Source organism: Monocercomonoides exilis (genome assembly GCF_001643675.1).
Source record: "Monocercomonoides exilis strain PA203 chromosome Unknown scaffold11-1913109, whole genome shotgun sequence".
In the NCBI taxonomy this organism is placed as follows: domain Eukaryota; phylum Preaxostyla; order Oxymonadida; family Polymastigidae; genus Monocercomonoides; species Monocercomonoides exilis.
In genome coordinates, this window is record NW_027150556.1 from 1,700,292 (window position 1) to 1,724,380 (window position 24,089).

Below are 24,089 nucleotides of genomic sequence, written 5' to 3' on the forward strand. Positions count from 1 at the left end.
AGAATATTGATCAATTCATATTCTTGCTGCTATGAGTTTGTCACAACTTTTAAAAGATCATCAAGTTGCACAATCAAAACGTAAAGAGCAAATAGGTTTTGATACATGCACTTTTAAGGGATAAATACTGATTTTTGGTATTCTTTAGAGTTTCACAGAAAAAATGCTCTGCGTTGCGCAACCGTGCTTGGTGACGAACTTTCAGAAACTATTAATGCATTACTAACTGAAATATTTTCTAATCAAGTATCATGAAATTTATATCACATTTAAAATGTGTTTCTAAATAAAAATTATGATTTCGTAGAAACAACTTGATGCAGAAACAAAACGCCTTCAAATAAATACGAGCAAATTTTTAAAGCAAAGCCAGCAATGGTTGCAACTATCAAATCAACTTGTTACATCATTCAAGGTAAGATATTTTAATTTTTCACACGTTACTATTTTCTCATTTCCGCAATGTTTTTTACTTTGTTTCAAAGGAACTCGGGGATGTCGGTAATTTTCTTCAAACAATTAGCAATGAAATGAAAATAATAGCTGACGCATGTACAGCATGTGCAGAGTCTGGATTAATATAACTATTGCTTTTCATTTCGCAATTCATTCATTTGAAAGTTTTATTTTTTTTATTAATTTTTTATTGGGTGGTGTGTGTTATTTATGTGGTGTTTATAAGTGTTTTGTTTTTTCAAAATCAATTCATGGTGTTTGTTTTGCATTTTTCAGATAAATTGCAATAAATGAAAAAGCACTTCCAAATTTTGTCGAAATTTTTCAATTTTTAATCAAAATTATGTTATGTTCATCCTCCAAGTTTTAAATTGGATTTTTATTTTAATTTTTTATTGTCACTAGGAAAAAAAAATGGCACAGTGACAGGAAAAGATCTTTTTATGAAATATACGATTTGATCAAATTGTTGAGATCGATCATATCTATGAGCTCAAAACCAACTGTTGAAATTCCACCGACCGTAAAAAGACCTGTGTGCTTCCGTCCTACAAAATGCCAAAAGGGAGATTCTTGTTATTTGTCTCGCCATAAAGAGCATCCAGTATGTTTTTTATTTTTTTGAAGATCCTTGATTGAATTCAATTATTTTTATTCAGGGAACGCATCATAAGCGCGATTTTAGAAATCCAAAATATATGATGTCTATTCCTGAAGCAATAAAAGAAGGTCAAAGGTGCTTGAAGTGTATCGATCCACCTTGCCAAGCTTCTTGCCCAACTCAGCTTGATGTTAGAACATTCACGAACGCAATGGGAGAAGGAAATATGTATGCAGCTGCTAAGACCCTTTTCACCCACAACCCACTTGCATGGACTTGTGGTCTTCTTTGCCCAACATGCCAAGCTTGCAGAGGTTCCTGCACACTTACAGACACCGTTCAAGGACCAATCCACATTAACGAAATGCATCAAGTGGCTTGCGATGCTTTCATGCATATGAAAATTCCTCAAATTCGTGATCCAAGCATTGTTGAACAGCCTTATCATAAAGCAAAGATTGCAATGATCGGAGCAGGTCCAGCATCTCTTTCATGCGCAACATTTTTAGCAAGAATTGGATATCAAGATATTACAATTTTCGAAAAGCAATCATATCCAGGAGGAACACCAGCAATTGAAATTCCTGAATTTCGTATTCCTTATCATGTGACTAGATTTGAAGTTAAACTTGTCGAAGATTTGGGAGTGAAAATTGTGTACAACAAAACTTATGGAAAAGACTTTACAATTGATTCCTTGAAACAAGACGGATATCAGGCAATATTCATGGGCATTGGATTCCCTGAAGCTCACATGGTTGATCCATTCATGCGTCATAAGGATCTTCCAAATGTGTGGAACAGCAAATCTTTCTTGAACGCAGTTGCTCTTGCTTCAAAGCCCGGAATGATTGAGGGAAAAGTTCCAGAACTTCCACATCTGCCAGGTCATGTTGTTGTTTGTGGTGCTGGTGATGTCGCTGCTGATTGCTGCCAAGCAGCATTTCGTTGCGGAGCTGATTTTGTGTCTCTTGTTTTCAGAAGAGGTTCAATCGATATGAGAATGAATGAAGATGAAGCAGAACACTTGAGAGTTGAAAAGGTTGAGATGGTTCCATGCCATTCACCAACTGAACTCGTAATTGAAGATGGAAAAGCTACAGGATTGATGTGTAACATCATGAAGAAAATTCCAGGGACAGATAAATACGTGCACGATCAGGGACAAACAAGAGTTATTAAATTTGATCATGTTATCTCAGCATTTGGATCATTAATTGGAACACATGCAGATCCAATCTATGAAAAACTTGTTCCCGGAAGAAAAATTGAAGTTAACGAAGAAACAATGGCATCAAACACTGAAGGAGTCTTTGCAGGTGGTGATTGCGTTGGATCAGGTACTATTGTTGAAGCTGTCAATGATGGTAAAGTTGCAGCGTGGGGTATCCACAGATATCTTGCAAAGCTTATTAGCAACGTTGAGGTTCCTGCCCAACCAACAGAAGTTCCACCATTCATGACTCCTGTTGATCTTGTTGATCTTTCAGTCAATATTGCAGGAATGAAATTCCCGAACCCGTTTGGTATTGCTTCTGGCCCATCAAGTGAAAACTGCAACATGTTAAAAAGAGCTTATCAAGCAGGATTTGGATGGGTTGTTACCAAGACTTTCCAACCAGATGAAGATATGTTAGAAAATGTCAGCCCTCGTATTGTGGGAGATGCTGAATCAAATACATATTTAAATATTGAATTAAATTCCGAACGTACAGCGGCTTATTGGGAAAAGGAATTACCAAAGTTGAAGAAAGAGTTTCCGGACAGAATTTTGTTGGCTTCTATTCATTCAAAAGGTGATTTGAATAGCTGGGTTAATTTGGCTAAGAGAATTGCAGCAACTGGAGTTGATGGTCTTCAATTGAATATTTCTTGCCCCAATCTTGGTGAAAAAGATTCAAAGCCATTTACCGAGGTTATTCGTGAAACGGTGGCCGCTGTCCATGCTGCTGTTCCTCTTCCTTTGTTCCCAAAAATTGGTCATTTCCAGGGAAGCATCGTTGAACTTGCAAAAGCGGCTAAAGAAGGTGGTGCATCTGGTGTCTCTGGTGTGAACACCATTTCTGGTTTGTGGAATGTTACTGCAGATGGAAAATTTGTTCCAGAAGTTGGATTTGGCCCAGAAGCAAGAACAGCATATGGTGGAATGTCCGGTCGTGCAATAAAGCCATTTGCTTTGTCCGGTGTTGCTGAAGTGTGCCAAAGCGTACCAAACTTCCCATTCTTGGCATGCGGTGGCATTGAAAATGCTTTGACAGCATGGGAATTCATTCAATGTGGAGCTCCAGCTGTTCAGTTCTGTTCTGCATCGATGCATAAAGGATTCAAAACTTTGATTGGAGAGTTGATTCCTGGATTGAAATTCCTTCTTTATGCACGTTCAAGGGATGATTTGAAGACATGGAAATCATTCGTACCACCTGCAGTTTTGGCAGAGAGATCTCATAGAAAGAGATTTGGTCTGTATTATGATCAAGATGAAGATAAAGAAATTGAATCTCTTGCAGATGCAAAACTTCCAGCAGAACCAATCAAGTTGAAGGAATTTGTCCTTGATCAGATGAATGGAGCTTCATCATCGACAACTCCTTCTTCAATTGCACCAGAAATAAAGACAATTGAATCCGAAGTCGGAACTGTGTTGAATAAACTTGTTCACTTTAATGAACTTAAACCACAAATTAAGGTTGTATCAACCATCGATGTTGACAGATGCTGGAACTGTGGAAGATGTCAAACTGCTTGCTTTGACGCTGGATATGCTTGCATTATCTTTGATAGAACTTCACGTATTCCAAAAGTCACTCCAATGTGTCATGGATGTGGCTTGTGCGCTGCTGTGTGCCCTGCTAAGTGCATATCCATGAAACCAAAGGAGGCAAAGAAATAAATTCGTTTTTTTGAAAATTTTGTTGTCAGAAAGTGCTGTTGATACTTGAGTGTTCTTTACGTTTTGAAAGTTCTTTTTTCTTTCATGTCATCTTTAATGTTGTTTCTTTGACCGTAAACAAAGAAGCTTAAATGTTTATGTGATGAAGGATTTTTCTAATTTTTTAAGGGTTAAAGATCAAGATTTTTCCTGAATTTTTAATGTCTGAATCTCCAACTAGTTCGAAGGAAGCTTCAAATGATTCTATCTCGCAATGGACGGTTGTATTTGAGATGATGAAAGAGAAAGGGAATATAACATTACTTCCTGGATTGAGTGATAAAGGTATTTTGATATAATTATATTTATGACATTATTTGTTTGCGCAAAAGAGTTCAAAGCAATAGAAGCAAAATATAAGTTCACTTTTCCACCCGATCTACGCTCATTTTACCAGGAGCATCTTCCTATTGGTATGAGTTATCTTTTTAAATCCTGATGATTCGTTTTTTTCGTTAAAAAGGGAATGGTTGGATTAATTGGTATGTATTTTTTGATGCAATAAGATAACGGTTAATAAGAACTAAATTTTAAAACAGGAGAAAACCTGAAATTGTTGAAATTGAGCCGGATGATCAAGAACTTTTGAACGAAGTTCTTCAGCCACCAACATATATGAACGAAGTGGAAATTAATCTATATAGCATAGCTTCTGGAATTTTATTTGATATATTGAATAACGACGCATGGCTATCAGAGTTTGGAGAAAAGCCTTCCTCAGTAAAGGATGCCCTCGTTCAAGCACATAGATATCTAAAATCGGAAAATGTAATGTTTTTGTATTCTATTGTACACCTGCTTATAAACTTATTATTGTAAAAATTTTTGTTTCATTTTTCATTTTTTGTTGAGGTTCCAAAATTAATTCCAATATGTACTCACAGATTTATTCCTTCTCTTCCAAACGAAATCGGGAATCCTGTATTTAGTATAATGGGAACTGACGCAATTGTTTACGGCTATGATTTAAAGCAATATTTGATCAATGAGTTAACAGATTATACTCCATGTCAAAAGGCGCCAAAGTGGATACCTTTCTGGTCGTCTCTTTGTGGAGAAACACAAGTGGTAGAAGATTATTGGGGAAGTGACGATGAAGAAAATAGTGAAGAAAAAAGTGAAGAAGAAAATGCATCAAAAGGAGAAAATAAAGAAGTTTTCGAAAATAAAGATGAAAGCTCCAATAAAAAAGATTTTAATGTTGATGTGTTAACACAATTTGGATTTGGAATGAAAGTTATCGATGAAAAAGAAGTTAAAAAATAAGAATATGACATAAAAGTCCAAAAAATCATTCATTTTTCAGTTTTTGTGACTTCAAAATTTAGTAATTTTTTTTATGATTATAACAATTAGGAATTATAATCATTTATTTTTCTGGAAACAATTTGGGATATTTTTTTAATGAAAGGATTTTTAACAATAAGTTTAAGAAATTTTTGTTTAAATTCTTTTTCGAAAAAGAAAATGATAAGGACTTGGCTCATTCCCTTTCTTTCTTTCTTTCTCTCTATCTCTCTCTATTATTTTTAACATCTGAAAAATGAAAAATAAAACTGGTCCTTAAGTGATCAAAGTTTTTCTACAATGTCACGCTGTATTTGAAAACCTAAAAAAAATATTTTTTCTGACAAGTCGGTTTTTCCCACATTTTATTATTTCTCATTGATTTTGGTTTATAAGGAAAAGTTAATGAAAAAAAAGTTTAATTTCATTTCTTCACTCAATTTCTGATGTGAATGGGAATTAGCTCCTCCTTCTCTAATTAGCGTATCCTCTGAGGAGATTGAGATTACAACAAAGCGGCTGAATAAAAACTTTTCTGGATTGAATTTGTCCGTTGAAATTTTTTTTATTTAAGATTAAAAAACATTTTTTTTGGTAAAAATCATGACCCAAAATTTTCAGAATAAGTGTTGCATTAGATAAGAAAGAACATGGTCAGTTAATTCTTTTAGAAAAATTTATGTCATATGAACATCGAAGAATTGAAAATCGAACAGAATGAATGTCTATCATTATTGAAGATGGCTATGTTCGAATTATTAATTCAATAAATACCAATGAATTCACGCGATTTGCAATTTTCAGAGCAGTTTCATTAGTAAAGAGCGGAAGAGCTGTTGGAATAACAGGAAGCCCGGAGCTGTTTAACGAAGATGAAAGAAATACGATTGTTGGAGTTATCAAAATAGTGAGTTTATCCGGAACAAGTTTGAATGTCAAGAGATCAAAAGAATATGTTTGATTTCACATTTATTTTCTTTCAATTTTAATAATAATATATTTTTCTCAAAAAATCCGTCATTTCCGACAAAAAAAGACATTCAGAATCTGAAGATGATGAAAATGCCAATGTATCAAAAGCATATCCATATTTATTTGGAAAATGGAATTCAGAGCTCAAAGCATCCATGGTCAGAAATGTGGATATCCAATGTTTTTCAGTATCCAACCAGCAAGCTCTTCTTCCCATCTGCGAGCTTCTGCAATATCTTCATGATTCACATCATTATTCACATTCTTTGATCTTTAACACTGATGAATCTTCACTGTGCCTATCTGATTCCTTCAAAACTCTTGTGATTCACCCCACAGGAGTTCCAGCTGGATTTCATACAACACACACAAACATGCCAAATGCCACTTTGTTTGTCGCAGCTGCTGCAGATGGATATTCTTTTAAAAGCGTTGTGTTGCGGCCATGCCACAAATTACTAAAGGAAATGAGTGTTCTGCTGACTGCACAGATGGACGTTTGGGACAACAACGAAGGTTGGATGACAGAATTCATTTTCTAAGATATGCAGAAGAGGTTTTTCTGAATGGAATCATCGAAAGAAGGAAAATATTTTGAAAGCCAATGAGAGATGTCTTCTGCTTCTGGATTCTCACTCTTCTCGGGCTCAGCCAGACATATGGCAGAAATTTGTTGATAACAACATTGACGTTGTCACTTTTATTCCTCACAGTTCACACATCACGCAACCTCTTAATGTTTGTGTGTTTGCAGTCTACAAGAAATGCATCAACTCTCCGAACTCTATGCATCCGGATTCTTCCATTTCTCTCCGACGCGAGGCCATTTCTAATGTTCTTCCACAATCCCTTCAGATAGCATTGCTTCCTGTAACTGTTGTTTCTTCGTTCAAGAGAAGCGGCGTGCTTTCAAATAAGTGACATTCAGTATTATCAACACTTCCAAAGGATGTTTCAGTTTCTCTGAAAAAGATAATACACAGGTTCGATTATTTCTGAAAAATAATTGTTAAACAACAACTCCTTAACGAATGAAATGAAGATAAGAAAATGAAAGAAGTTAAGAAAAGCAAAGATAATATAAATGAAAATGAAGAAAAAATTCATTTTGCAGTTGAAAAGCTCAAAAAAAGAAGATTTCACAAACCCAACAATTTGAATGATGATGTTTTGTACGATGGATCAATGCAACAAAATTCCAGTAAAATTTGAAAGAGAGAAATTGCTGAAAATGGATATTATTAATCATTTCAATTTTTATTATCAAAATATGATAGCTTGAAAAAAAAATTATTTTTTGTTTCAAAGAAATGAAAATAAGAAAAATAGATTTAAAATTACCTCAAATGTTTGCCAATTTTTGAAATGAAAAAAAAAAAAAAAAATTGAAAATGAAAAAAATTGAGTTACAAAAATAAATACTTCTCATTTCCTTAAACATTCAGAATGCTGCCTGATAAATTTCATGATATAGTTGGAAAAATAACTTTCTAAGTTTAAAGAACAAATATTTGGTAAAAGCTTGTGTAGATATCATCATATCCTTCTTCTTCCATCTTTTTAAGCAACATCATCTTTGCTTTTTTATTTTTATCTTTGTCTATTTCATCATCTTCATTTCCTTCCAATCTTTTTGAAATCCCACAAAAGAAATTCATACAGGAACAAGCTGGGTCTTCGTTTATTGTTTGCTTCCAAGTTTCCTCCAAAAAAACATCAATGATCCCACTTTTCAACAAATCATCATATTTCACAGATCTGCTTTCCGCCATTCCTCTTGAGCCCAAAATGCAAAACTCACAAATATCTCTGTGATTTTCCTTTGCTATTTGAAAGAGCTGAACAATGCTTCCAATAAGTTCAACATGCTCCCCATTCCATAACGTGGACAAGCCTGTTATAGAAAAAAAGATTTGGAGCCATCTCAACAAAACAAGCTTTTCTTTCTCTTCTTCTTTACTCATTTCATCTTTGTTTTTCTTCCAATCGATGCATTCCGTCAGCTCCTTAAATACCATTGTTGCTTCTCTTGCTAAATGCAGCTCATTCACAATTACTTCTTCTAAGCTGTCATCATTGAAGAATCTGTCAATTAAAAAATTCCAAGCAGATTGATACGCAAGTTGGGTAAGATTTCTGTGATCCTGATGGTATTTGATGATTTCCCTGATCTCATTCAAGAAAAGTTTTTTGTCCACTTTCTATACAAAAAAGAAGAAGAAATAAATTACGTAAGCACAAAAAGAGATAATGCTATTCCATACACAATTTCTAATATTACTCAATGCCAGCAAAGCTATTTCCGCTTCTCTTTGCGTTTCCTCGTCTCTCTCATTCCTCAGAGCAGCTTTCAAAAGATGAGGAATACAGATCGAAAGACAAACATTGGATAGATTGCCATAACCACAATGCAGCAAGAGACAGCATTCGCTAAGATCAATTAGCAGCTTTTCATTCTTTCCTTCTTTTTTCTGATCTTCTTTTTTAATCATCTTCTCAAATCTTTTTTTCAAAGAAAATTCGAATGAAGGATAACTCCATATATTCTCAGCTACTTTGAAAAATTCCACATGTTTCAATAGCAAAATTGCATTAGCATGTGATATTTTCTTTTTTTTAATCATTTTATCAATATCGTTGCACATTTGTTCCTCGATAAATGTATAAGTTTGATCTTTATTCATTTCATCTATCATTCGAAACATTTCTTCTATTTCCACTTTTTGTTCCGCATCAGTCAAATTATACAATTTCTTTAGTTCCACTTTAAAGTCGAACATTCACAAGACAAAATAAGAATAAAAATTCTAAAGTAATAATTTGAAAATATCCAACACATACTCAGAAATAGTTTTTTCAGAAAAATTTGCTGCATTTGACAATATGAAACCACAAAAGTTAGCAAATTCATTTTCCAAATATCGAAACAATTTTCGTATAAAAAAAAAAATTCAAATACACCAAATCAAATATTTATAATAACACAGTAGTCCATACATCTTCTTTTGCCATCAATGTCTTTAACCTCAAAACAAGCAAATCTTTGGATCAAAAAATCTCCTTTTTAATTTAATAAATAAGGGTTATTAACCTATAATTTTATAAGTGAGAGTTTTTTGATTGATGATTTGCGGAAGCCAGAAGATGTTTGAGCTACTTTTGCGCACAGCCACAGATGTACCCATGCGAGTAATGGCACTGCAGAAGGACATGAATTTTGCTTGCAGATGGAGGAGCGAGTGGCTGTTTGCATCGATTGCTTGCTTTTAGTGAATTGGTGAAGAAAATTACATGAAATATGAACTTGGCTATGTATCGCAAAACATATGGTGCGACATTGGCTGTGATATTTTGAAAAAATTATTCAAGCAAGGTGCAGAAAAAGCGAGTTGAATTTCAGAAAGATTTGATTGAACCGCTTGTTCATTTCGAGGGAAACGTTGTTTGCTTGGTATATCTTTTGCGCAGGATTTGTTTTGTGGAAAAGGAAATAAAATTTGGGGTTGGACAATGGAGGAAGCGAGCAGAATGAAGCACTCAGCAGGCATTTACAACAATTTCATTTGCATTTTGGAATCCTACTGGTAAGCTGTCAGCAAAGACATGACGTTGAATAAGTCTTTGAAAAGGAGTTAATTTGAGAATATGTATTTTCATTTGGAATCATGGACAACTTCACAATAGATTCTCTGCGTTCGATGACGTTTTTTGCAAGCCATTTTTATCCATTTGTCTGAATTTTTTTATGTATCAAGAGGCAATTTTGAAGAACAAGAAAGTCAGTTAAGTTGATAATTACCAATGCATTGGAGATGGGAAAACATTTCAAGATCAAAAAAACAATGGCTTGACTTTTTTTTTTTCATTCAATTTTCTTTAAAGTTACTCTTTGAATGAATAGAGATTGACCATGAACTGGAATGCCATGGAAAGAAGCATTTTTATCCTTTTTGAAAAGAACTGGAAGTTTTGAGATTATTTTTGTTTGCGTTTCATTCAAGAATGGCATTCGTGACTTCAGCCATATGTCTTGTATGATGCACAGCCCAATAATGCTTGACATGAGCTTGAAAGAGAAAAGCAGTATGCTTGGCTTATTTGTGAGTGCTTGACAGAAGCGACTCATTTGTCGAATCTGATGAGCTTGCTATGCGTTCACATTCAGAATACATCCGACTTTTCGTGTTATTCGTTATTTCAAAGAATTGTTTGATGGAAACGGACATTCCGATACTTTTATGGGGAGGCACACACTTCTGGTGAAATTGCAGAATTGGATGAAGTGCGAATTACTTTTGGAAATTGAAAGGAATTTGAATGATTCAAAATTAGATTGCTTCCAAAAAGAGAAGAGAAAGGAGAAGATGCATCAATGGACTCAAGAATAAGGGAAAATCGTAATGAATAAGAAAAATGACTTTTAATAAAAAGAGAAGAGAGAAAGGGGAAACAGACAATTTTGAAAGAGGAATTAAACATTTTATAATGAATCAATTAATAAAGAAAAAGATGTTCAACATCATGAGGAAAGAAAACATAGAGAAAGAACAAGGAAATTTTGGAGAGGAAAGAGAGAGAGAAAGAAAGAGAAAGAGGAGAAGTTGAAGAATGAAAAGGGAGAAAAGGAAGAACGAATGAATGAATGAAAAAGACACATAAGACAAAAGAGTGCATAAGCGGTATAAGAAGGAAAGAGAAGAAAGGGGAATGAATACAAAGAAAGAATATTTTTGACAAGAAGAAAACAAGCTGATTTTGAAGAATAGAAAGAAGGAGTTGTCAAGGAAGAAAGATAGAAAGAAAGAAAAGATGAACCGTCATTTTTGAATATTGCTCCGCTTTTCAAGAGGCGAAGACTGAAAAATATAAAAGGGAAGAAACAGAATACTTTGAAATCAGTTTTGAGAAAAGAAGAAGAAAAATATTTGTGTTAATTTTTTTCCTGCAAACTTCTCAAAAGATCAGCCGAAAAGGGAAAATTTCATGGAGAAAAATAAAAATGCTTTAGCGTGTTCAAAATAAAAAATTTTGAGAATAACTTTTTTAATCGATTTCGAAATTTCCCTCATTGGAACGCTTTCTTTTATAATGTGGATTAATTTTACAACATTTAAAAATGTCAAAAATGTCAACAAAAAGTGGTTCAATTTACGCATATGGAAATATATCTGCTTCAATTATTAAGGATATTTCATACCATTTTATTTCGCTATTATTTCACTGAAGAGAATATTTAAAAATACTTGCTTCAGTTGGAAATAAAAAAGAAAAAGGAAAAAAATACACAAAAATTAAGCTAAAAGAAACTATCCACAAAATATAATAACAGGGAACGAAAAGCAATTTCTCTTTCTGAGAGTTCACTGAACAACGACTCGGACAGTTGGATGATGGAACGCAGAGTGTTTTTTGTACTCTGCTTTCAGCACGTTTCTGCTGCAGACGGGGCATCGAATGCGCGGCTCGTCAAAGTCATCGGCGTCTGAGTGCAGCTGAATGAGCTCGCTGGCTCTGCCTGGAGACACACTCATTCCGCACAATTCGCACCGCCTGTTTGTTTCTATGCCCAGCTTCAGAGCATAAAAGCGGTCAAGCCCAACTTGCTGGTAGCCAAGCAGACACGCCCCCAGCATCTGCAGGGCCATGTCTCCTTCACCCGATGCAATCAATGCATTCCCTGGAATCTTCAAAAGTGGAGTTGCCGAGGAAGGCTTGGCTTCAATCTTCTCTTTAGCTTTCTTTTTCACATCGGACGGAGCCTTTGAAAACGCAAACGTTTGCTTTGGAGCATTGTCTGCGCTTGGCGTGTGTTGGTGCTGTTTTCTCTTGAGGTTGGAAAGCAGCTCATCAACTTCCGCAAAATGGCTTGCTTTTGATGTGTGTTGGTCTGCCTTTGCTTCATTCATTTTTTTCTCGACTAGCTTCGGTAGCATCTCTGTTGGTGCAGGCGCAGGAGAATAAACAGGGAAAAATGGCTTCACAGCAAAAGTGCTTTCATTTGGCAGAGGGGAGCGACTATTCGAAAAAGAAGACGAATAGCCAGAAGAAGGAACAACAGGAACTCCACAAAACGGCACATGACCGACTTTGCTTCCAGGCAGCACAGGAAACACTGATTTGTCTTTTGTCTCGTTGCTGGTGCGAAGAACAGGCATCGAATATTCTTGTGGCGGAAAGGGAGCAAAAGTTGGCGATGCATCTGGACTCACACATTTCTTTGGGGCGACTGTCGGTGCATTTGAGCCAGTTCCATTTTGACAGGCTTTTGTGAGTGAATCAGAAGAGTGCGGCTGGCAACAAAGAGGTTGTGGCAATGGCGGTGCGAGTGAAGGAGAAAACAAACCTTGAGGATGATGCGAAGATGATTGTGGTTGTGCGTTTTCAGGTGAAAAAGGAATAAAAGAGGAAGTGGTTGCTGCAGCAGGACCGAAATGCGTGAAGGCTTTTGTTGCTTTGGAAGATGGGCGCACGATTGGACTTGATGATGTTGGAGTGAATTTTGCTTGGGGATTATTTTGATTCTTTGGATGCGGCTGATGATGGACAATGCTTGGCTTATTCAATTGAGGATTGCTTTCATCGCTTTTCGCCTCTTGTTCCTTTGCATTGCAGCTAACAGCTCCGGCTGTGCCATTCAGCTCTTTTTCTGCAATGTTCCTTTTGAAGAGGCTCACCAGAATAAAAGTTGCCTTTTCCAGAATTTTTTCGCTTTCGCTGCTGTTTCTCGCAATCGCCTCAACTTTCTTCTCAAGACAAGTCAGCACCTCGGCAGGAGCACCATTTTTCGCAAGAAACGAAGCCAGCTCCAATGCTGCCAGCTTGAGGCCATCGGGAGACGTGGGCGAGCTCAGCACGTCTGCAACATATGTGATTGTTGCATTCATCGGCTGATTGAAAAGAAGCGAATACGCTCTTGTCTTTGCTTGTTGCTCGTCTCTCTTTCCCTGCAGCACATTCCCTTCCCCTTGGATGCTTGCTGCCTTCTGTTGAATCGGAGCAATTTGTTGCTGTTTTTGCGCAACAGCACCCATCAAATGCCTAAAACACACCAAATGAAAAAGAATCACACGCTTTTTGCTGGATCAAAATAATTCACAAACACAAATCCTTTTATTGTCTCTTGAGAAATGTCTGAATTGCTTGACTTTTCATCGACAACCACCGATAAAAAACATTTCCAATACAATTCATACCAACATGAAATCTTGGACTGAAGCGAGCGCTGTTTGAGCGAGAAACAGCATGAGATCTTTGCTTTGCGAATACGCAATCAATATCAGGAGGATCAACGTTTTTACCTTTCAAACGAGCAAAAAAAACGGTCATATGCCATGTTCAACAAAAGAAAATATAAATTATTAAAAAAAAAAAAACCAAACTTTTATTGATTCGTCAACAGAAGCCGCCAGCGACTCCATGATGTAGCGAATTAACTTCACATTGTTCAAATGGCTTTCGTTGTCACCAATATCTTCAATGGACACACAGTTTAATTTTCGAACATTCGAGCACTCACACCTTCCCAAGCAATCGCTCCAAGCTCGTCAAGAATCTCGTGCTGCTCTTGGGGCAATTTATGAGCCAGCTCTTGTACGGCTTGACTAACGTTCATGCGTTATTGCAAAATCAAGCATAAATGCATCGTAGCAAATCAACAAAGAAAATAATTGAAAAATCAGATTATTTGTGATGTTCAAAGGCAAGCACAAGATAAATAACAGCAATGCAAAATAATCAAATATTCACATACATGTTCAGCATCGTCCATCAATTACTGACTTCAAAACACTTGCACAGAAGCTCAAAAGTCACACGAAAAAATATCACAAAATAATTTAGGGCATGAAATAGAGAAAACAAATATTTTAACCAAACTTCACAAAATGCTTCAATGGAACATTGTAAGGAAAAGAATTAACAGAATTCGTTCTATTTTCCTCCTTTTCAATTTTTATGAGAAAAAAACAATTGATGTTGTCAGATTTCAATATCAAAAAAATTATTAAAGATTTTTTTTGTATTATTTGGGATATTAAAAATCAACATTTTTATAATCATGAAAAACATCTGTGTTCAGCGAGCACTTTTTTATAAAACTTTTGCCCTTAATAAAGTTATCAAGAGAAAATATTTATAAATGCGATTTTCGTTTAACACACGCCCTGAGCACGGCTCTTTTGAATGATCTGCACAGTAAAATGAAGCGTCTTACTGAATATTGGGTGTATCACGAATCGGACTAGACGCGAAAAGAACAGCGAGGAAAGAAAAGTATTTTGGAATGATTTTTTGGCGATGAAATGTCTTTAACCGAGATCAATCGCAAAACTGTGTATTTTAGTGGATTCCAAAAATGATCCGAGCGATGCGGGGAAAGAGCCGTTTTGAAGATGTTTTGAGGAAGATATGGTTTTCATAATATTTTGAGCATTTGTCGAAGAAACAAGAATTCGCAAAAGCAGAAATGGCACGCATGATTAAGACAGTATTTGTTAGGACCATGGAGATCCGGTGCTTTGCGCTGGAGCAAGTGACATTTGAGGCGCTTGAAAACAAAGTTCGAGGGCTGTATGGGATTGGCGAGGCAGAGAAATTGTCAGTCGGATACGTTGACGAGGAGCAGGACTTTGTCAGCGTTGGGAGCACAGAAGAGCTGGCAGTGGGGCTGGCCTGGAGAGACGATAAGAAGCCTTTGAAACTGTTTGTGAAAGTTGCTGCGGCTCAAAAAGAGCAGAAAGAAGCAGGAGAGCAGAAAGACAAGCAGACAGAGTGCGCATGCGATGAGTGGAAGCGGAAGCGATGCGAAAGACGAAGGGCAATTTGGGAAAAGAGATGGATGATGAAGCGATACAACGAAGCAAAGATGGAGCGAATGGGTTTTGGAGAGTCAGAAAGCGAAAGTGACAAAAGTTGGAAAAGAGGCGAAAGATGCATTGAGAGACACAGAAGACACTGCTGCGGAGGAAGAATGGAAAGGATGCGGAGAGCAATGATGTGGCAGAGGATGAGAGAAATGATGAGGATGAGGAATCTCAGAGGCTGCTCAGAGCTGGGGAAATGCGAGCCGTGCCGATGCAGAGCAGCAAGAAAGGCAGAAACAGGAGCAGGAGACGCAGAAAAGTGCGGGATGCACCATGGCCACCATTTCCACCGGGGCTGCTGCAGAGGAGAGAACAGGCGCTGGATGATGAAGGGGAAGTGTGAAGAGCCAGAGGCACGCTGCAGAGGGCATTGGATGCACAAGTGCAGTGCTGAGCCAGAGCATCAACATTTCCACCATCATCATCGCCATTGCGACACAGAAATGGGGTGGGGAAGAAGAGGACGAGGGAGAGGAAGAGAGATGGGATGCCCATTCATGCGCCGCAGACATTGGGGAGGATGTTCAGGAGAAAGAGAAGGGACAAGCGTTGAGGCTGAATATGCAGCACGATCTGCCTCTGCCTCTTCATCTGCCTCCTCATCGTCATCCACTTCATTGTCCTCCTCGGAGTCTTTGTTTGATTCCGAGGCACAGGCAGAAATGGCATCTGAGGAAGGATGCGAACAGGAATAAGGGAATAATGGCTTTCAGGATTTGTGCTGGATGAAACACATGGCTTTTGTTTCGTTGTGGAAAAAGTCGATTTTTATTTTTATTTTTCATTTTCATCGTTTCACTTTTTCTTTCTTTCTTTCTTTCTTTTTCTTTTGTTTTTAAAAATTTTTCATTTTTCATTTTTTAGATAATTTAATAACAGATAATAAAGAAAATATGAATAACAAGCTCAATATTTTCCCATTAAAAATTCCAGTTTTTCAATAATTGGAAAATCTCATTTGCCGATTCGTTATCATTTAATTTTACTCTTTATATCACTTAACCGCAACTAATTACAATGGTCTGCATGGTAAATTTGTAATTTTTCTGTTCTCAAAACAGGGAGGCAACGCATAAGCAGTTTTTTCTTTCTGTGATAGATTTCGATCCTGGAACTGATGATTTGGATAACATGTACCCCCATGCATTTGTAGATGATAATGGAAGAGTCAGTTCTTTTTATTACAGTGTTTTTTCAACTTGCGTCATGCTTTCAAGAAAGAAACAAGCAATCGAATCTGTGTTTTGAGTCCTGTGCGCATTTCGTGAACTGGCCTTTACCAATCTGGCATATTATTTGAATCTATATTTGTTGTGATGCATTTTATTTGGGAGCGAAGAATCCAAGCAACGTTTGTGAGTTTTGAAACATTCAACAATTTCGACCAAAAGCCTTCTAAAGCAGAGAATATTTTTCCGATTCATCTCTGCCTTCACTGCTCATAATGTTTGCCCTATCTTTTTTGCATTTAGAGATATAAATATTTGCATTTTTATTTTATTATTTTATTTTTATTTTTCATTGTCTTTGTTTTTTTGCGATTGTTGTACTCCTGATAGATTTAACAGAAATATTTTTGCCATTTTTTTATGCATTAGAAAGTGCGCCATAATTCATTGGGCGAATGCGAATGAGATATAAGATGGAAAAACGCGAATGTTCATCCAAAATCTTTTTTGTTTGCTGTATATCTTTTGTGAGCGACTTGTTCTCTCTTTTCTGCATACCGCCGTTTTATCCCCTTGAAGTCAACATTGTACAAACTCTCACGTTTCTGACCATTCTCATTTTTCGCGATTCAATCTTTTTTTTTTGCGAGCCAACATTCTGCTTATCTGCTGGAGACAATTCACAACAGCAGCCTTTCAATTGCGTTTTATTCTCTGGCAGCTTTTTCTTTTCTGTGCATTCGCTCACTGACTGTTGGTACTGGAGCTTTTTCAATTTTTCTGCTTGCTGTTTCTCCACACTTCCTCTTCAGCGATGAATTCACTTCAACTGATTGCACACAGAAAGCACTAAGCCTTCTATCCGATTCAGTAGCAAGTTTGCCCAAAGAAACAGCTCTTCATTTTACAGCAGAAGATTTATGGATTTCTTCTATTCGCATTCAGCATTTCTCTTTGCTGGCCGAAGTGCAGACGCTCTGACGTATCGCTTTTGTTCGGATTTTGCTTTTCAGAAGTAGCTGGTTTTGGATTTATTGGGGACTCTGCTCCTTTCAATTTGCATTGGACTTGTTGGATGAGCTCGATCGCAGAAAAATGTTCAAGAAAAGTGAACATGCTATATTACTTGAGCTCTTTGCACATGAAGCAGAAAAACCACACAGCTGAAAGGGTTTTCTGGATTGCTTCAACAATATTCAACCAATATCTGCAGTACGTGTGGTATTATTGCTGAAGATTTTTCAGAAGAAGCCAAAGGAAGAGGACTCACCTGGATTCGAAAAGGCAGAGATTCAGATTGGTGAAAGGAGCATCAAGCCAAAGAGAAAATAGGCATTTTCTATTTATTCCAATTGAATTGAAATCATCAGGTTTATTTAGCTATCGATCCATGAGCGCTGATTGTGCGTATTATTTTATTGTTTTCTCAGAGAGGCAGACAAACTTGACAACAGCAAAACTGGAATTGCAGGAAATGGTTCGTATTTATTATTGAATGGCCTGAAGCGTTGCCAAAGGACTTTTCAAAAAAGAAAAAAAAAACTATCACTCGTGAGCTTGCTCATGCAAAGTCATGTTTGGATTTACACTTTCAGTCAAAACCATTCAGATTATGGCTGAAAATGTGGTTGAATCATTTGCGAACAGATTCAGAAAATGAAAATGAAGATAGGCTGAAATGGAAGAAACAAACAGCGAAACGGTCCTTTTCTTTCTTATTTTCACATTGATTTTATTTGATCTTGCATTGGAAAAAGATTGTGAGTCAAAAATGCACCTAAATTTGTGAAGGCCACGATTGAGAGACAGAAATATGAGATTTTGAATAATACGAGGAAGAATGAGAAAGTAATTTCAATAAAGATGTCATTGTTGCTGAATTACAGAAGCCATTGCAAATTTGAATTTGAAAAGTCTGATGCCTTGTTTTGGCCATTTGAATGAAGCTCGAATTTTGATTTTTCAACAAAAAGAAAATAATGACAACAATACAAAAGGGAAAAAATATCAAAATCAATCATCATATGAAAAGCATTATTGAAGCCATCTCAAGGTGATCTATATTGGGTATTTCTGATCTGTTTCATTTTTTGGAATATCAGAAATGATATAGCAATGGGTTTGATCAAGCGTGCAAAATCAAACAACATTCGCAATGGCGGGGCGGCTGCTGGACTGGGTTGTCTTTGTGTGTGCAAGCATTATTAATGCATATTGCTTGAATGATGACGATACAGAAAGCAGTTGCATGCAGAGGCACAGCTTGCCTGTTCCAACTCCTCATATTCCCCAAGTGCGTGTTACAAAGACAGTCATATCGTGCTCATCTTCATTGCAATTTGAAAATAGTTCGGCTCTTCTTCGTTGCCTCACATTTGCTGCTTCTGGAAGCATTTCTCCTCGATTTAATCTTTCAAGCACTTTTGTGCAAATTATTGAGAGCACCGTGGAATGTGACGTGCATGGTATAACCAGCCCGTTTTGGAGTTGCGATGGTTCTATTTGCCTTGAAAATGTGACATTTGTGAACCCTTCAAGTTGCAGTGTGATTGCTCCACTTGTGTCACAGCATCCTTGTGCTGCATCTTCGTTTCCCCAAGCTTTTGAACTGTCATCATCTTCGATTCACTCGTTTGTTCTCACTTCTTCGCCTTTTCTTCCGTCTGCACCATTCATTTCAGCAAACATTCATCGATCAACCTTCTCCAACATCACATTGTCACCCGATTTCAGCTTGGAAAACGATAACCGATTTGGTCCAAGGGAAACATCTATGAGCAACACTGTGTTCACGAACGTGAAGAATGTGTATGATGGCGGAATTGTTCGGTCTGTGAATGCGCCTGAAAACAGCCTTGTGTGCACCAACTGCTCGTTTTTGTTTTGCAACAGAGGACTCAGCAACGATACTCGCCAGCGTCATCCTTCGCGTGTAACTTATTCCAATAAATCCTGTTCTTTCAATGACTCTTTATTCACATTTACGTCTGAAGGTCAAGGAGGAGCAATATATGTGGGTGGAAACGGTTCTCTGTGTGTTTATCGATGCACTTTCAAAGATTGCCATTCTATGGATAGGGGTGGAGCAATGTTTTGTAGCTATTTTTCGCATTGCTTTGTTTGCGATTCTGATTTCTGCGGATGCAAAGCCGAAAGCGCAGATGGTGCAATTACTTACTGGCATGGAAATCATCATTTAACGAAATCCTGCGTATTTGTAAATTGCACATCAGGAAGTTTTTTTGGAGCAATGAATTGCGAAGGAGTACCAATTGATAATCTTTTGTTGAATTGCACTTTTTCTTATTGTTGTTGCAATAAATCATATGCAGGCGTTTTGGGTATTCCCTATCCACTTGCTGAGTTTTATATTGTGGATTCTTTGTTTGAACATTCATCTTCAGCCCAAGCAGCTGGAGCTATATCATTATATGGTAGTTCTGATAACTCGTCAATGAATTGGAAATTTTTGCTTTTTCGCAACAACACATCGCCTTTGGGAAATGATGTGCAAGCAGTCTCATCAATGGCTGATAAAGTGAACAAAAGCCAATTTGTGAGTTGTTTTTCTTCGAGTCAACAGCCTCGATTTATTCATTGCCCCAAATCAGGATCGTGCAGCAGTGCTAACAATGAGGCAGATTGGCTGCCTGATCCTTCTCCTGTGGAGATCAATGTGAAGGGGGCAGGAGAAGACCTGGCATCGTGCGGAGGAGAAGGAAGCGAATGCAAAACCGTTGGCCATGCGCTGACTCGTTCGATCTCGGTGCTGAGCCAACGGATTCTGCTTCACAGCGAAGGATTTACCGTTGGGCACATTGAGGTGGACATGCAGTATATTGTGGTGAAAGCAAAGTTTCCTTCACAAGAACAAGGCAGCAGGCCGGCCATCACGACAAGCACATCAGCAGAGGTATTCTGCAATGTTGTTGAAGGGTTGTTGAGTGTGGAAGGAGTGGACATTATCCATTCCTCGGGAAAGTGGCCTTCCACTTCTCTTTTCAGAGTTGCAGCGGATGGAAAATTGGTGCTCGCAGGAATGACGATTTCATCTGCCACTGGGGATGTTGCTTCGTTCACATGCAGTGTGGTTGAGATATTGTCAAGCGGAGCATCAATGGAACTTGAGAGAGTGTGCTTCTCGAAAATAAAGACAGAGAAGCCTGTGCTGTCATTTGTGGATAATGCTCAGCTGCACATTGCAGAAGTCTCGTTTTCAGGGGTGGAACGCACAGCAGGGAATGGAGGTGTGCTGGAAGTGAAAGTGCAAGCAGGGGAGACTGTGGAGTTGATGAACATGTCGTTTTCGTCGTGCAGTTGTTCAAATGGGAATGGAGGAGGGATGTGTGTGGAGGCAGATAGTGGAGCAAAAGTGGCTGTTGGGAATGGATCTTCACCGAGTGGAGGAGTAGCATTCGGAGCATGTGTGGCAAGCAAATTAGGGGGAGGGATATATTTGCGTTTGGGAGATGGAAGTGTGGATGTGAGATTGAATGGGTTGACTTTTACCGGATGTTCTGCATCAGCTGGAAGAGATGCGTTTGTGAATGCATACAACATGAAGAAAGCAGTGGAGAACAGATTGATATCATTTGGGATTGAGATGAGCGATGTGCACTGTGTGGAAGGGTATGAGAGATCGACAACGAACGAGAGGTTTGTGATTCCTGTTGTTGTGTATTTGTGGGAGAATCGCTCAACCCGGGCATATGTGAGCAATGGCAACGAGAGGGGTGCAGACTTCACTGGCTGTGGGTTTGCAGAGTATCCGTGCAGGAGTGTGGAAGGAGCGGTGCAGATGCGATTTGGAGAGTCAGACCGGAGGCTGCGGCTGTGTGAAGGGTTTGTGTTTGATCACGAATTGGCGTTGGATGCGAGATCGTTTGACATTGACGCAGATGCAAAGGGAAGTGTGAAAGTGCATGTGGAATCTGTGGATGCTGCAGGGGGAGCAGGGCTCGTGATGTGCAGTGTGGGGGTTGTGTTTACGAACCTCACATTTGAGCTTGGTGGAAGAGTTGGAGCGAAGAAATCCTTTTTGCATTGCGCGTCTGGATCGTTGAGAGTGAAAGACTGCTCGATGAGCATGGCACTTGACACAACACGCGTGCACTATTCTCTCATTAGCGTATCAAGTGGAATTCTCACGATTGTGGGGTTTGTTGTATCCAGAGAAAACAATGTTGTATTTGAGGGAGCTGCGGTGGTGGAGGTTTCAGGATCAGGCAGTTGCACTGTGAGCGAAATGCAGCTCAACGGCACAACCACAAGCAGCACAGCTGGGCTGGTGCACATCTCGTCTTCAGGCACAACAGCTGTGAAATACAGCAACTTTTCGGATGCTGTGCTTCCATGCGGTGGCGTTGTGTGCTCCACATGCATCAAGAGTGTTGAGGTTTCAAATTCTACGTTTGACAATATCACGCGCTCATCAGGAGATGGATCGTGCATATGCTTTGGTGAGGCAAACAGTGGCTGTAAAGGGAGCGGGGAAGCAGAGATACTGAACTGCACAATGAAGAATTGCCATGTCTCTGGGGAAGCAGCGTGTGGAGGAGCTGTGGCTGTGGATATTGGTGGAGAAAGTGTTGTGAATGTGAGGGATTGTAGAATGGAAGAATGTTCAGCACGGTTTGGTGTTGGCTCAAACGGAAAGGGAGGTGCGATGTTTTTGGCACTTCGAAGCTCCACTTCCTTTTTCACGCTTGGCGCTGTGCTTGCGTTCACTTCCAATTCAGCGAAGTTTGGGAATGATGTGTTTGTGGAAGCACCTAAATTGGATTTGGCTGTCACGACGAGCAGCTTCCAGTTCTTCGACAAGAACCAGCCATTCTCTCGAGATGCAGCGTGCGGGACTGACAGTCGCTGGGAGAATGTGGCTATTCCGCTTGTGTTCTATTTGATGGAAAGGGAGCAGGATGTGAGCGTGGCAGGCGGCGGAGAGGATGTAACTATTTGTGGGTTTGCAGAATATCCATGCAAAACGATTTCATTTGGACTGACGTTGCAGCCAGCTGAGAAGTCGATTCTGCTTCCAGCAGAGTTTGACCTTTGCGAGTATCTTCATCTGAGAGATTCTTTTGGCTGCCAAATTGGCTCAGAGCCACAATCTTCGACTTCATCCTCGCTATGCACAATGAGGATGCTGGGGGATGGAAGCGCAGTTGAGGAATATGTTGGAGTTGAGCAGGATGTGAGAATATGCAATGTGAGGTTTGCGGTTGACTGCTGTATGCGTCAGCCAGAGAAAGGATTGTTTGTGGTTTCTTCAGACAGTGGAATGTGCAAAATGAGCGGATGTGGAGTGTGCATGAGCACTTCAGCTTCAAGAGGTGCAGAAGCAGCCGTAAGAAGCGAGTTTTGCGTTGTGGAAAAAGGGAAGCTGGAATTGGTAGAATTTTTGGCAGAATCGCTGAAAGTGGAGCATTTTGGGCTGATCTGTGTGTGTGGAACAGGGGTGTGTGTGGTGAATGGATGCATTGTGAACAATTGCGAGTGGACATCTGAGAGAAGTGTATTTGAGTATTCGTCGAGTGGATCAATGAGTATGGAAGGTGTGGTGGTTGAGAATGTGGGGTGCAGCAGCTGCTCTGTGATTGAGGATGCAAATGGATCGTCTCTGGTTGTGGAAAACAGCACATTTGGGAAGGTGACTCGAGGGATGGGGAATGGGAGCGTGATTAGGTGTGATGCCGAGGATGCATCTTCGGTTGTGGAGATATGGAACATTACAGTGAGTGAAGCAGCTGCAGTGGATGGATGTGGAGGAGCATTGTCAACAATTGTGGGAGATTGTGCGCACGTGAAAATTGGTGGAGGAATCGAGACAAAATCTGCATTTTGTTTGTGCCAAGCAGGGATGGGGAGCCAAAGAGAAAGCAAAGAAGGGGCTGAATATAGAGCCGTTAGGATTGTAGATGGGAATGGGAATGGACTTGGAGGGGCGGTGCATGTGAAATGCATGGGAACTGCGGAGAATGTTGCATTTACAGAAATGCTGTTTGGTGCAGGTGTTCAAGCGAACAGAGCTGAATGGCTGGGAAAGAACATGTTTGTGGAGGGGGATGATCTGAGCAAAATAGTGAAGGCAGAGGTATTTGGGTTTGAGATTGACGTGGAGTCGAACAGCACGTTTGAGGAGCTGAATGGGTTTGAAGGAGGGAATGAGTCGTATGGGATTCCTCTGGCAGTGTTTCTGATGGATTTTGATGGGCTTGCACGCGTGGCAGGAACAGATGAAGGAACAGGCGCAGCAGACTATCGGATGTGTGGTGTTGCACAATATCCGTGTGTGAGTGTTCTGTTTGCAGCATCTGCGAGGTTTGGGGAGGAGACAGCTTCAATTGTGCTCACAAGTTCATTTGAATTCCAAGAACGCATCGTGCTTGGCAGCAGGCAGGATGTTGCGATTGTTGCTGGTGCTGATGGTTCAGGTGGAACAATTAATGTTTCGCCAGATGGAAGTGGGGAAGGCGAGAGTGTTGTGGAGTCGAAGCACAACACGACTTTTCGGGGAATGGAGTTTGTTCTTCCAGCAAGCTTTGTGGAGGTTAGTCGCTGCTGTTTCATGTTGTGCAGCAGTGGTACACTTGCAGTGGATGAATGTTCAGCGAGCAGAGCAGGGGACGGAAGGATATCATATTCGTTCTTGAAGGCAACAAGTGGCACAGCATCACTTTCAACATTCAGTATTCAGGATGTTGGGATGGGAGCTGTGCCTGTGGTGGAAGGAAGAGGAGTCGATGCAAGGATTGTGCTCGACAATGTGACTCTGAGTGGGGTGAGTTCAGAGTGCACGACAGGGCTTGTTGTGC

At 39.0% G+C, this 24,089-nt stretch overlaps 6 protein-coding genes across 6 annotated transcripts; 5 read left to right on the forward strand and 1 right to left on the reverse strand.

Annotated features, from left to right (window-relative positions):
* Positions 1–5: 5 nt before the first annotated feature.
* Positions 6–765, forward strand: MONOS_249 (putative RT14 protein). The gene is made up of 4 exons (XM_067872414.1): positions 6–95; positions 149–246; positions 308–415; positions 486–765. Exons 1-4 carry the CDS (start codon positions 32–34, stop codon positions 582–584), a joined length of 369 nt encoding a protein of 122 aa, XP_067731754.1. The 5' UTR covers positions 6–31; the 3' UTR covers positions 585–765.
* Positions 766–937: 172 nt separating this feature from the next.
* On the forward strand, positions 938–4,094 carry MONOS_248 (dihydropyrimidine dehydrogenase (NAD+)). Its single transcript, XM_067872403.1, has 2 exons — positions 938–1,060; positions 1,116–4,094. Exons 1-2 carry the CDS (start codon positions 944–946, stop codon positions 3,945–3,947), a joined length of 2,949 nt encoding a protein of 982 aa, XP_067731755.1. The 5' UTR covers positions 938–943; the 3' UTR covers positions 3,948–4,094.
* Positions 4,095–4,119: 25 nt separating this feature from the next.
* Positions 4,120–5,470, forward strand: MONOS_247 (uncharacterized protein). The gene is made up of 5 exons (XM_067872392.1): positions 4,120–4,271; positions 4,319–4,399; positions 4,450–4,468; positions 4,526–4,754; positions 4,839–5,470. The coding sequence occupies exons 1-5, from the start codon at positions 4,148–4,150 to the stop codon at positions 5,250–5,252; spliced, it is 867 nt and encodes a 288-aa protein (XP_067731756.1). The 5' UTR covers positions 4,120–4,147; the 3' UTR covers positions 5,253–5,470.
* A 5,964-nt stretch (positions 5,471–11,434) lies between these two features.
* On the reverse strand, positions 11,435–14,074 carry MONOS_246 (uncharacterized protein). Its single transcript, XM_067872381.1, has 6 exons — positions 13,996–14,074; positions 13,764–13,846; positions 13,625–13,716; positions 13,439–13,543; positions 13,346–13,389; positions 11,435–13,283 (listed from the first exon to the last, which is right to left on the reverse strand). The coding sequence occupies exons 1-6, from the start codon at positions 14,004–14,006 to the stop codon at positions 11,606–11,608; spliced, it is 2,013 nt and encodes a 670-aa protein (XP_067731757.1). The 5' UTR covers positions 14,007–14,074; the 3' UTR covers positions 11,435–11,605.
* A 635-nt stretch (positions 14,075–14,709) lies between these two features.
* On the forward strand, positions 14,710–16,001 carry MONOS_245 (uncharacterized protein; the record flags this gene model as incomplete). The annotated part of the gene is made up of 1 exon (XM_067872370.1): positions 14,710–16,001. One exon carries the CDS (start codon positions 14,710–14,712, stop codon positions 15,799–15,801), a length of 1,092 nt encoding a protein of 363 aa, XP_067731758.1. The 3' UTR covers positions 15,802–16,001.
* A 2,429-nt stretch (positions 16,002–18,430) lies between these two features.
* On the forward strand, positions 18,431–23,700 carry MONOS_244 (uncharacterized protein; the record flags this gene model as incomplete). Its single annotated transcript, XM_067872359.1, has 2 exons — positions 18,431–23,595; positions 23,649–23,700. The coding sequence occupies 2 exons, from the start codon at positions 18,431–18,433 to the stop codon at positions 23,698–23,700; spliced, it is 5,217 nt and encodes a 1,738-aa protein (XP_067731759.1).
* Between the last annotated feature and the right edge of the window lie 389 nt (positions 23,701–24,089).

Bases quoted from the DNA above. Each gene is read 5' to 3' on its own strand.
- MONOS_249 (XM_067872414.1), top strand. From the start codon at position 32: ATGAGTTTGTCACAACTTTTAAAAGATCATCAAGTTGCACAATCAAAA. The intron at 247-307 runs GTATCATGAAAT...ATGATTTCGTAG, and splicing joins CTGAAATATTTTCTAATCAA to AAACAACTTGATGCAGAAAC. The intron at 416-485 runs GTAAGATATTTT...TTTGTTTCAAAG, and splicing joins AACTTGTTACATCATTCAAG to GAACTCGGGGATGTCGGTAA.
- MONOS_248 (XM_067872403.1), top strand. From the start codon at position 944: ATGAGCTCAAAACCAACTGTTGAAATTCCACCGACCGTAAAAAGACCT. The intron at 1,061-1,115 runs GTATGTTTTTTA...ATTTTTATTCAG, and splicing joins CTCGCCATAAAGAGCATCCA to GGAACGCATCATAAGCGCGA.
- MONOS_247 (XM_067872392.1), top strand. From the start codon at position 4,148: ATGTCTGAATCTCCAACTAGTTCGAAGGAAGCTTCAAATGATTCTATC. The intron at 4,272-4,318 runs GTATTTTGATAT...TTTGCGCAAAAG, and splicing joins TCCTGGATTGAGTGATAAAG to AGTTCAAAGCAATAGAAGCA. The intron at 4,755-4,838 runs GTAATGTTTTTG...TTTTTTGTTGAG, and splicing joins GATATCTAAAATCGGAAAAT to GTTCCAAAATTAATTCCAAT.
- MONOS_246 (XM_067872381.1), bottom strand. The intron at 13,717-13,763 runs GTGTGAGTGCTC...TGTCCATTGAAG, and splicing joins TGGAGCGATTGCTTGGGAAG to ATATTGGTGACAACGAAAGC. The intron at 13,284-13,345 runs GTTTGTGAATTA...GGTGTGTTTTAG, and splicing joins GAGACAATAAAAGGATTTGT to GCATTTGATGGGTGCTGTTG.